Genomic DNA, 13167 nt, shown 5'->3' on the forward strand with positions numbered 1-13167 from the left:
AAAAAACCCCAGCCAGTAAAAAAGTTATCGAAATCTTGAAAAAAAAAAAAAAAAAAAAAAAACTATTCTCTGCTCTCAAACAGATTATAACTGCACTGGAGCCGCTGAGCATGGCCCCTCCCCTAACACTATAAGAGGTGTGTTCGGCTTGAAGCGGCGCTGCACAGACAGATCGGTGTTTGACATCAAAGTACCGCGAGAGCGATTCGAAACCATAAGGAGCGTCTGCTCTCTAGAGCTCTCAAGGTACTTTGATGTCCTCCTACACTCCAAGGGGCTCCAAAACTAGTTGGAGCTAAACTCTGCAGGACACCGGCCCTCCAGGACCGAGTTTGGACATTCCTGTCCTACACCGATCTGTCTGTGCAGCGCTGCTTCAAGCCGAACACACCTCTTATAGTGTTAGGGGAGGGGCCATGCTCAGCGGCTCCAGTGCCTCATCGAGACATGATTTCAGGCCCGCCCAAAAAATCCTGAACATAAAAATCCTGAAAAACTATTTACCGGCCCAACTCCACAATTCAGTACTATGTAGTTCAGACTCCTTGTAACGTGTTTTCAGCAATATATTTCTAACATTTATAACGTGTTTAGAAACAATTCTCTAAATTGCCTTTACACAGACTTTAACAATATTCATTCACTGTTAACGGCTTTGATATAAAAGATGAGATGTCAGAAAGGGAGCTTTACAACCGAGTCAACTTTGGCACAAATATCTCTTAATGGCTAATATTTAATTTGTAAATGCATCTGATCAGGGTGCCATGCACTTGGTATTTTTGAGGGGGCACCGTTGGGAGGGTCGAGTCATGTGACACACAGCAGTCACGATAGTGCTGAAGGCCTATTTCCTTTTTTTTCCAAAATATTCCCAAACTTGTAAACTATATCATGAAATATCTCGATTCTCAAATATGTGCAAGTAAATGCATTTTGCACCTTCGTCGATCGTGTTAGTTAAGCTATAACGGGCAAAGTAGCCTAATGTAAGTGTAATCTATTAACTAAGCATAAAACCAGTGGGTGTCATGTCATAATATTTTAATATGACTGACTTTGTATTTAATGTGAATTTAATAAAAACATTGCAAGTTACTAACTATAACGCTTTCATTGTACAAAAAGCGAGCAAATAACATTTTCACTGACTTCAATCTAGCGTGAGATTAAGCACTCTCAAAAAACTCCCGTTAGCCTATAATCAATGAAGCTGTCTACACTATGAAATTAATCTCTTACTTTGTACACACATCTGCACTCTGATGTAGGACAACTCTTTTACTCTTGCTGTGGAAGTTTAAATTCCTAATTTTTTTCATAATGTCCTCCTAATCTTAGGCAGAAGAGAATCACGCTGATTCCTGCTTAAAGGGGCTGTTTCACAGCATGCGACTGGCTGTTCGCTTCTGATGTCAATTTCATGTGCATATGTTTATATAGTTCATAGAATTCAGGATCAAGGTCTGAGCTGACAGAAAAAGTTGATGATCAGCATCATGGTATCAACGAAGCCTGATTGGATTGGTTTGGTTTTGTCAGCTTGAAACCAATCCTGTAACCCAGAGTTTGTTCAGCTAGCTTCATGGTACAGGTCCCAGGACTGATTCAAATAGCATTATGTTTCATAGCTCAAAATAGCTTGCAACACAAAACCAGAGGAAATAAAATACATCAGTAAACAATTACAAGTCAGCACTTTCTCCATGCATGCTTCTAGAGGTCTGCTCTCCCGCGGGAACTGACCAGATTTCTTGCACTGCGGGATTCAATTCCCGAATAAAACACAGTAGCGGTCGGTAACTGGTATAATTTGAACGATTGCGGGGTCTGTGCGCAGCATGAGCATAACGATGCTCAGAGCAGGCTGTAGCCTACCTGTGGTAAATATACGGCCCTCAGACAGAACAGGCAGGTTGTCGATGAGTGACAGAGCAGAATAAGGATGGAGCAAAGTGTGGATGCGCTGTCCTTGAAGGACGTTCAACTCAGTTTGGTTTATATTTTGCTTAGCCTATAATTTTAAATGACAGATGTCATTTATTTTTCTCTGCGACACTTTTCCTACTGTGTTAACAGAAAAACGTCAAACGAATTTAGTATTTTGACAAGACGAATAAAAATATCTAATAGGCTATTTTTGTACAACCTACATTATTTTGTTTCTCTCTGCGACACTTTTTTCCTATTGTGTTGTCAATGTTAAACGAATTGTATCCTGACAAGACGAATAAAAATAAGAAATACAATTTTTCTACATTTTTTATTTTCTCTGGCACTTTTTTTCCTACTGTGTTGCATAAAATATTAAATGAATTTTGTGTCTTAAGATAATTCATATACATTCAAGTCAAAGTCAATAAATTCAAGATTCTTGACAAGACGAATAAAATAACACAATTTTGAGCAGACTACACTTTTTTTTGTTAGCTTATCTCTTTCTTTCAGTAGCGGAAATTGAAATGTGAGATTCTGGAAACGAGATCTAAATTTAGCAGAACGGTTGGGTCAGGAAGAAAATTATTCCAAGCGGACAGTGGGTGAACAAATTTGTGAATATATATATAGCGGGAGCGGAATAGAACCTTGCGGGAGCGGGACTAAAAAAATAGTCCCACGCAGACCTCTACATGCTTCCTTCATTCCATGTTTTCAACTGGCCTTGAAAACATACAGGGTCAGTGACACGTAAATCATTATCTTAGCCACAATCTTCTACAGAAGCTTAACTTGTGACTAAATTTGTAATTTTCTAAGATAAAATGTTTATGTACATTGCATGGCAATGAGTGCGACTAAGGATGAGGACAACACAAACATTAAAAGAGTCCCTCCTTGTAAACTTGTAAAAGTGTTCGTCACAACACCATACACGCTCCCACCCGCCCCCCCCCCTTGCAGCACCAAAGAAAACAACAAAAACAAATTTGAATCAGCCAAATGGTTTTGAATAGTTCATATAAGGTGCTACAAAAGAGTTTCAATTGATTTCAATTTTCAAGTGAGTAATAATCACAATTTAGTTCCTGGTTTGGAAAGATGTTAATAAATAATGCTTGTAGCAGAATCTCTTCTATTATAGAGGCTGTCTATTTACCATGCACCCAGCTGCAGAAATTATGATTTAAAGGCAAATTTAATATAAAAAAAAAAATGACAATGTGTACCATTTTCTCTAATGAACCGTGAAACATAACTGAAATATTCAAGAAGTGTTACATGTCTGACTAAATCACTATTTCTGTAAAACTCATCCAGAAACCACTTTCCCAAAATATTAGTAAACAAGGCTGTAATTCCAATTACTTGATTAAATCAGGTCTAAAATTAGAATGAAAAAAAAAATAGATACTTAACACTACCTTTACAGTTTAAATGCGTTAGTGTGTCAAGTAATGCTAGACTCGCGAGCTTATGTTTTGCAAATCAGATCACATCTCATCTCACTCCAGAGCAGAGTACTCTTTCAGGAAACTGATGTGGAAATCTCGCACTTTGCCAAGAAGTACCTTCAGCTTCTCTATGGATGGCAGGATTGTCATTCTGAAACAAAGACAAACAGACCAAACTTTAAAAAAAAAAAAAAGTGCTAACAGGTAAGAGTGTTATTGGCATATAAAATAATAAAACACAGGTGCCTGTAACTGGACACTGAAAGCAATATCATCACACAATAATTTGAATAGTGAGGGAAAGTGAATAATTCTCAGTTTTCAGAGCCATTTCATTAATCTGGTTTAAAAACAACACAGAATGTGACATGAGCACGTTCAACGTAACTTTCCTGTTGTGTCAGAAAAATTATTCACATTTTCAGCTCAAGCCAAAAAAAATAAAAAAGATTAAATATGGCAGATTTCAAATCATGTTCTTCCAGGAAGTCATGGGTGGAGAAAAATTCACCTGATATATAAATAAAATATTTGAATTTGTTTGATCAACAACTTTACCTGAAATGATGTGTTCCATCTTTCTGCCCAAAGCCACTACCAGGAACAACACAGATTCCTGTCTCCTCTAGCAATCTCAGACAGTAAAACATGTCAGGCTGCATTCCTAGAGCCTGCCGAACCAAATTCAGACACACAACCTCAGTGACAGCTCAGACTTGCATTTCTAACTTTCTTCTGATGTATTTCAAGTATGTCTTTTTTTTTTTTTTGAGTTACAAGACACAGAAGTTTCATTCGAGTAGAAGAGCAGTGGAAACATCAAGCGTAATTATGTAACAAAAGTTACTATTATCTGTTGCAAATTACCTTTCTGCAAGCAATTATTCACTCAGTTCTTAATGACTGAACTGTTCTGAACTAGTACTACTGGTTACATCCTTTTTAATCAGATAACTTAGATCAGTGGCGCTGAAAAGAAGTTTACTGTGAATAATGTAGAGTTCCATGGAAACTAGTGGATCACAATACCAAAAGCAAAAAAACAAACAAACAAAAAAACACTCCACTAGAGAGCTCAAGTGTTGGTGAAGTAGGAGCACTTGCCTTGGCTTCCTCCACTGCCTTAGGAGGAATAAAGATTCGAGGGAAGGCATACATGGCCCCCTGGACGGGATTACACTTGATTCCTGGAACTGCATTCAGGATCTGCTCAGTTAGTTTAGCTTTGTCTGCTAAAGCACCCAGCACTGATGATTTCTCCTGAAAGAGATCAAACAAACACAATAATGCCCATTCAAACCCAAACATAAAAATTCTTCAGGGATGTTTATGTAATAGCAGGTTACTGATGCGTAACATTTAGAGTTTTACATACTAGAAACCACATAACAATCGCGTTACTGTCAGTGTCTACACACAATGTGCTTTACTTCACCAGACACTAACCTGGTGGAACTGTTTGTACGAGTGCTCGTCTGATTGTGGAGGGTTGACAATCACATCCATTGCAGCCTGGCCAGCCAAGGGGGGACACAGACGAACTGATAAAAGCTTGACCAGCTGGGCCTTAACCTCAGGATCCATGTTGATCACCTCCATATATCCACCCCTGAAGCCACATCTGTGGAACGACATGGACATGTCACCACGGGTTCTCAGAACTGCTGGACAAGTTTGCCACGTTCATTAGCCGAAAACATAAATATCTGAGCTGAGGTTTTGTCAGAGAAACACTACATTCCAGTCAGGCCACATTCCACAAAGTATCAGGAATCTTTTGGTCTTTTGAACAACTAGACAAATGGGTTTTTAACAAATATTAATGCAACAATGCCTTAGGCCAGCACATTGAGCTGCCATTGAAATGTTCATGTCCTTACAAATGCCAACTTCACACTGAAGGTGGAGGACATTTCTACATCACATCTATTTAAAATCGCAAATTATAAAGCCAGAAGATGTCTAAATGTGTTTCAGGATACTGTGGTTATGTCATGTGAAGTTGTGTGAAGGGTCACTGAAGGCTGATCTTAAGGAGGCCATCTCAAATTAAGGCACATGCTTTCCACTGCAGTGGTTCAAGAACAGGAATACTCACTCTCCCATGTAGCCTTTGGAAGAGGAATGGAAGGAGGCAAGCTCCACGCTGTTGAAGTACTCGGGACCCATCTCATAGAGCACCTTCTTGAAGGAGTGGAACTGACAGTCAGGAGTGTACACATTGTCCTGATACACCTGCCAGCAACAGAACAAACCAACATTTGAGTACATAATAGTCGTATGGGAGTCAGATGTGTTAAATTAGAAGGATTCAGGCAACTGAGGCACACATACTTCTGAATAGTTTCAAACTTAAATACACACTAACGTTGAGAAGTTTATAGTCACTACAATTTTTTTGATGATCTTGAAAGAAGTCTCTTATGCTCATCAAGGCTGCATTTATTTGATGAAAAATACTATAAAAAATAGTAAAACGGTGTAATTTTAATACGATTTAAAATGACCAATTTCTATTTTAAAATATTTTAAAATGAAAAGCATTCCTGTAGCTCAATCAGTAGAGTATGGTATTAACAACATCATGGTTATGGGTTTCATTGCCAGGGAATGCATGGACTGATAAAGCATATACCTTAAATGCAATGCAAGTCGCTTTGGATAAAACCGTCTGCAAAATGCATGAATGTAAATCTAAAATGAAATTTATTCCTCTGACATCAGCAGTCATAAAAAAATCGTTCTAACATGCTGATTTGGTGCTGAAGAAACATTTCTTACTATTATTATTATTGTTGATTAATATTTTTGTGGAAACCATGGTGATAAATTTTTTTAAGATTCTTTGAATAGAAAGTTTAAAAAGAATATTAATTTGAAATAGAAACTTCTTGTAACATTACAAAATGTCTTTACGGTCACTCTGGTCAATTTAATGCATCCTTGCTAAATAAAAGTAAAAAATAAAACATTTGAATGGTAGTACGTTTAAAGATAGCTCAACTATTTTCTTATTCAAATTGTAAATGCAAAAGAGCACATATTGAGATTACCTCATCTGACATAACAAAGAGATTCTCTTCATAAGCAAAGTGCAGGACTTCTTCAATGCATTTTTTACTCTGGACCTGACCTGTAAAGAGTAAACAGGGATGAAGGAAGAGAGATGACAATTTAAAGGGATAGTTCACCTAAACATCAAAAAAATTAATAAAAATAGCATTAACATGATCAAACCTAGCACAGCGCGCATCATGACATGTCATATTTTAATACAGTGATCCTCACATACAGTCTCTCTCTTCCATCAATGCAGATCAAAAATTGATGACTCATTCTGCAATCCAGATTTCATCTAACCACCTGAAGTGTCCAGCCCCCAAAAAATTTGCATCAGCATCACATGAACCATCACAACACACATCATCACTTGAATTCTACACAAAATATTCTATATTCTAATATATTTTTCATTCCATAAGCAACTTTCAGTAAATTATTGATTAAACTAGTTTCCGTTCATCAACACAAAGCTATCAGCTTCAGAAGACTTGGAAAATTGCCTACAAATCATATGGAAGTAATTTTAGATCTCTTCAGCCTCAGTCCTCACTCACGAGGGATCATGACTGGAAAAAGAACATGAGGGAGTAAAAGAGACATGTTCTTCTTTCCAGGACACCTGCAACTGGATCCAAACAAAAACGAGGGCATTATGTTTCCTAGCACACAAGAATAGCTTCACATTATACCAACCAGTAGGGTTGCCAGGGTTAATGATGCAAATGACTCTTGGCTGACAGTGCAGTTTGGCAGCCTGATAAGCTCTGTAAAGTTCATTGATGTCCAGTGCCCAGCAGTTGTCCTCATCTAAGTAGTAGTTGACCTGTACCGCATCCATCTCGGAGATTGCAGCGGAGTAAAGCGGGTATTGAGGGATGGGGATCATTACACCGGTCCGAGAAGAATCTTTTCCAGACACCAGTAGCCGCAGAATAGTCTTAAAAACAAAGTTTGGTTTTGTTAGCAATGCAGGCAATGCGGGTCAAGTCTCTGACTGATTGTAAAGATACAACGACTTACCATAATGCCATCACTAGCCCCAGTGGTGAGGTAAATGTTTTCCCAGTCTGAAGGAACTCCTTCATCTCTTTGCTCTATGTATGCAGCGATGTCTTTGCGGATGCACTCCACGCCGGGGCTTGCACTATATGACCCTGTAACAGAAACACATGCGTAAGCGCTCATAAAGCACTTACTGCAGCAAAACACTGAATGCAACCGAGTGTTGCGATACAGGTCTATTGTTTGCTGAGAACTGCATGATCTGCAATAACAGGAGATCATGGATCCTTTCCAATCGCTACACTGTAAACTGAGTTTTACATTTTTATTTATAACATGATCTTAACCAGTTTCAACAACACATCCTCAGAGGAACAAATGCACACACCGAGACTGTGTCCCCCACAGCCCTGCAGGATACGCTGTGCTCTCCATTTCGCATCCTCTGGGAAACTAGGGCTGTCCATCAGCTCAGGGAATGTGCAGAGAGCCACCACCTGCACAAATGAACACACAGATAAACCACACTCTTATTTGTCTGTAGTCAGTGAGTGCAATTTAAATGATTTTAGAGCAAATACAGACCAGTGGTCTTTATGCACGTGTTCACTCATGCACATGTATTTCCACTAAAATCTAAATGCTAAAAGTCCATTTGCAATTGCAATCAATTATATAATTATTCAAAACAAACTGCAATGGATTCGTTCAGAATCTGGCAATATTTCTTTATGTATTGTGTTGTAACTTGTAAGAATACTGTTCCATTGACTATTCATTCCTTTTGCACACTGAAGGGGAGGATCAGCTATTTGAGCAGGAACTTTGTTCCCAAATATAACAGAGTCTGGACCAGATGGCTGGTGGAGTCCAGACCCTCCCAAAGTTTCCAAGCCTTAATAACAATACAGGTAAAAGGCAGCTTTCCTTTTCGTTTGACTCTATTTTCCTTAATTTTGACATGAGCTCAAGAATCATTTGTCCACACTGACCAGAAACTATGACTGTCATGCAAGCATGAGAATCTGTTGGCTCTCAAGAAAACGTATTTCACAAGCTGCACAGTCTCAGGCCATCACATAAGCTTTTGTTCAGCTCATAATGAAATGCTAGATCAACTCGGACTAAACTAGGCCAATCATAAGAGACTGTCTTCCACTGGAATTTGCAGTGTGTTCCAAAACTGTGAGTGGTCAACAAAAGCTGCTTTTCTTTCATGCCATACAACATTGAGCACAAACTGGACTCCTCATTAACCTGAATAAACGTGTTCATGCTAAAAAGGTCACTGATTTTGTTTGCAGGTTCTGTTGTTTTTACAGTCTAAATGAGCTAAAGAATCTGTTATGTAGTTTCAGGAGCATAGCATAATTAATAAAAAGACACTGTGTTGTGGCACAGTGAATGAACGGTTCAGGGGAACCAAAAATAAATGCTGCAAAAATGGGAAACAATGTGCTTCATTTAAACTTGCGAGAACACTGAAGTACCGACAGATCTTTTCTTGCAATTGCTGTTGACTGGATTTTGAGATGTGGGCATTACATTTAAAAAATGGTGGTGGATGTAGGCTATATGAGCTTGAGGGTTGAGGGTTTAAGTGGACTAAATGATTGAAGAAGTCCTGCATGCCGTTTCACCGAAGGATTGAGTTTTGACATTTTGAATTGTTCACAATCAGATCTATGACATGCATTTGGAAAATCAATAAAGTGAATCTACATTTTTATGCCGATTTTAATTCTATAATAACTTAATTCAAGATAAAGATAGTTGACTATGAGACAGGAATAAGTTGTGCATTTTTGGTTACCTGTCTGAGAAAGGTGATTGGCTGTTGTCCCATGGCATGTGCATCACCGATGTTCGCTTTGATGACTTCAGAGAAGGGTTTCGTACCACCCTATTAGAAAATAAGAGAGGTGTCCATTATGTGATCAACACCCATACAACTCCACAAGTCTTCCCCAGAATTCATATTGCAAAGGATTCAAATAGACATGTTCTCGCATGCACCAGACAGCTGTAGAAAAAAATGATTATGTCTACCAGTTTTGCAGTGAAAGTAGGGCTGGACAATAATTCAATATCAATATGTATCGCGATATAATTTTTTTCAATAACGGTGATATGATTTTTAAAAGTGAAAGCAGATGTTGGACATGCATAATTAGGTTTGGTCATGAAAACCAGGTGTATCTGCTAAATTATATTCATATAAAACTAATGTTGTGAAATTAAGTTGTAGAACATTTTGTTTTTTAAATCAGGCTAAGTATCATGACCAACTACAGACATAAATCACTTCTGATACCATTGATTTTTCGTCATTGTAGTCCTCAAACCACTTTGTGAAGATTCTGCATTATCTAGTCACATGCTAAGGGCATGGTAACACAAAGTTCAACAGTCAATCAAGGTCACGTTATGAGACGACGAGACCATCAGGGTCTGAGGGGGATCATGCCCTTGTCAAAGGTCTAGAAGGCACCTGTTCATGGGCTATGAATAAAGCCCATTTCCTAAGTGTCTCATCTGTCATTGCGGAGCATGCAAGCTCAAACATACTTCTGCGTCACGGTAAAGAGAGTTAGATAACATTACTGCTGAATGGTCAGCTTCACAGGAATCAGACACCTTTGTTGCATTGCTTTGATAATGGCACTGCAAGTAATTCAGAAAGTGGACTGAACACTGTTTTATTCAAAGCAACGCTCATGGACATAAAGGAAAGGGGAAAAAAATAATAAAGATGTGTCACTACAAGGCATGCAGGGCAGATCGTTTAGCATATTACTTCCAATCACCAAGCACATTTGGCATGAAAAGCAGTATATCCCTAAGGGAACGTCCTCACATCTACACAGTAACTAGTGTAGAATTAATGTTACAGCAAGTTTTAATATTTCTTATTTTAGTTATTCAAGTTTTTTTTATCCTAATTTTTTTACAATTTCTTAATTAAAAAAAAAAAGCTTTAATCCATTTAATCCCACCAGTAACATTTGTGACGAAAACCTACTTGGAGTTGTTGCTGTATTTTACATAGTGTTGTCAACTAAATGAAAGTGCTTTGATTTCATGTCAATTTTCAGCTGGTGTAAATGACCAGAGCAGTTTCCAGCTTAAACCTTTGAACGATTTTGTTATGCGTCAAAACTCCAGAAATTGAAGCATATTAAAAAGAATATTAATTCAACAACCATATTTGGTAAATATAATATTTAAAGGCTTTATTATGAATGCATTTTTAAAGCTACTCTGCCTCGTATAAATCATCACTAAACAGTAGTCAGAATAGACGTGTGACCAAGGAGAAATTCCCATGCTGACTAATTTAAAAAAAAATGTTTACCTTTATTTTTTGCAACTTTCTATTGGGTCTACCCGAGCAATTTTTGACTGTATTCTAGCACTGGTTACAACTATGAACAGGAATAAAACATATGTTCAGACTTTTTTAATGAAAAAACGTGTTTGTTTTATTGGGGTGTCCAAAGGCAAACATTTACGAACATGTAACTTAGCTCTGGGATGCTGCATTGAAACAACAATCTATGAAACATTTTCTCACCTCCTCCAAGTATTTCTCAATCTCTCCGGCTTTGATGACGATGGGTCCTCTCACAGCGTACTCCACAGCCTTCACCTGCGGGTTCAGGGTGTCCATAGTCAGGGTTTTCTCTCGCATCTTTCCGTTGAGGCGCCCAGCAGACACTTTAGCCTCGGCGGTGAGGAAGCGCATCTGGCCGTACTTCTCCACGGACGGACCTTGAGATTTGTGTCGTACCCCAGTAAGAGATGTCAGTGTTAAGGGGGTACACTGATCGAGAGCTCCAGCGATCAGTGATCGAGCTGCCAGTGACTGCAAGCGATACATATCGGCACAGTGAGAAGCCGAGTCTGTCTGGTGAGCCTGTCGAAAGCCGGGAACGGATGCAAGGTTGTAGAGACGCAACTGTAAAAAAAATGTCCTTCTAACCGCAAATTAAAGCAAAGAATACAATTAACAAATAAAAAGCCAAATCACTTCAGAAAATGTTTCTTCTATACGAGGCCGAACCGCGTTTTCAAATGCTTAACTGTACCACGCTCATCAGTGAATCGTGCAATCGTCTCATCATCGCCTACTATTACCCCCTCCCCCCCAAATCTTTATGCTCTCATTCAGCGCGCTCATGTTTCTGTTCGTCATGGGGGTTGTAGTTCTCATGCTGCTGCTTGATCCACCCTCACCCATTCACTGCGCTTACAATTAAACTACAATACCCAGCGCAGTGTGAGTTACCGCAGCCGGTGGGCGTGCGTGAAGGGTGGAGAATTTCCCGCTGTCACAGCCGGCAAAAATTTCATCAGCACACAATAGTATGCAAAAAAGTCTCTAACCAGCGTTGATTTAAAAGCTTTAAACTCCGCCGTTGCAAATGAGATGTGACGTCTGGTCTTTTTACATTTTCTACTGTTTTTAAATATAAATACGATTTTCTCAAACATTTGGGTAGAGATGGGTAGCAGATTAAAAATAACAACATTTTAAAAACTTTTCGGCCCATATTAATCACATCCCCGCCCTCAGAGTCATAATACAGGAAATAATTTTGCTGGCGTCTTTTTGTATTTCATCACATTGAAGAGTGAGCAGACAGCATTATGACAATGCATAGACCAGGGGTGCCCAAACTCAGTCCTGGAGGGCCGGTGTCCTGAAGAGTTTAGCTCCAACCCCAATTAAACACACCTGAACCAGCTAATCAAGCTCTTACTAGGCATAGAAACTTGAAGGCAGGTGTGTCGAGGCAAGTTGGAGCTAAACTCTGCAGGTCACCGGCCCTCCAGAACCGAGTTTGGGCACGCCTGCCATAGACTGTAAAAAAACATGGACGTAGTGTCCGTGACGTCACTCGTAGGGTTCAGAAGAGCATTTCTGAAGCCTAAAATGGGTGGAGTCGACCGCCGCCATCTTGGCAGCGCGTCACCACGCCTCACTCCCGGATATTCGAAAATGGGCAATACTCTTTGACGTGGGTGAGGTATTTATTATGTCTATGGGGTGAAGCTGAGGCGCTTGCTGAAACCACGCCCGTCTATTCATGGATTTCAGTCACGTGACTTTTTTGTTGCGGCCGCCATTTTTAGGACCTTGCGTAGCCTCTCCTTTGTAATCGGAAACCAAAATAACACTTCACCAACAACGGAAAACAATGGTATTTAAAAAAAAATTTTTTTTTAGTATTAGATCCTTATTTACTGTCAAGCGAACTGCTGACTCCACTAAAGTCTAGTGAAAACTTACCAACTTGACGTTTGCTGATAGGCTGTTTACATCTACCTCATACACAATCCCTCTCCGTACACTCGGGCCATTTTCAGTTACTTTTTCACCTGCTAGAGACTTGTCCATCGGCCCGGATCCATCTGCAGCACCCGGCCTGGATGCTTGCGTACTCACTTTCAGATTCTGGGCCGAATCAACCGGACCAGATGCGACAGCCGTAACTTGCCGACACTGCGGCATCCAAGCCGGACTCGGGCCGTTGCGCAGCACGCCAGACTTAGCACAGTTGCATTTCTATATCTACTGTACTGTTCATTAATATTTCATTTAAAATTAATAACGTTACCTAGACAAAACGTTTACTTTCATTTTAATTATATAGATTATAATACATAAATAACATGACTTAACAAATCTATAAACATCTCATTATTA

General features: G+C 39.2%; 1 protein-coding gene across 1 annotated transcript; it reads right to left on the bottom strand.

Moving 5' to 3' along the window:
• Nucleotides 1-2609: 2609 nt before the first annotated feature.
• Nucleotides 2610-11748, bottom strand: LOC107701239 (alanine aminotransferase 2-like). Its single transcript, XM_016503202.1, has 11 exons — nucleotides 11032-11748; nucleotides 9271-9360; nucleotides 7846-7954; nucleotides 7476-7609; nucleotides 7149-7392; nucleotides 6446-6525; nucleotides 5491-5627; nucleotides 4839-5013; nucleotides 4497-4652; nucleotides 3951-4063; nucleotides 2610-3543 (listed from the first exon to the last, which is right to left on the bottom strand). Exons 1-11 carry the CDS (start codon nucleotides 11335-11337, stop codon nucleotides 3444-3446), a joined length of 1644 nt encoding a protein of 547 aa, XP_016358688.1. The 5' UTR covers nucleotides 11338-11748; the 3' UTR covers nucleotides 2610-3443.
• Nucleotides 11749-13167: the final 1419 nt, after the last annotated feature.

This window comes from Sinocyclocheilus anshuiensis, unplaced genomic scaffold (genome assembly GCF_001515605.1).
Source record: "Sinocyclocheilus anshuiensis isolate Anshui unplaced genomic scaffold, SAMN03320099.WGS_v1.1 scaffold1966, whole genome shotgun sequence".
Taxonomy (NCBI): Eukaryota; Metazoa; Chordata; class Actinopteri; order Cypriniformes; family Cyprinidae; genus Sinocyclocheilus; species Sinocyclocheilus anshuiensis.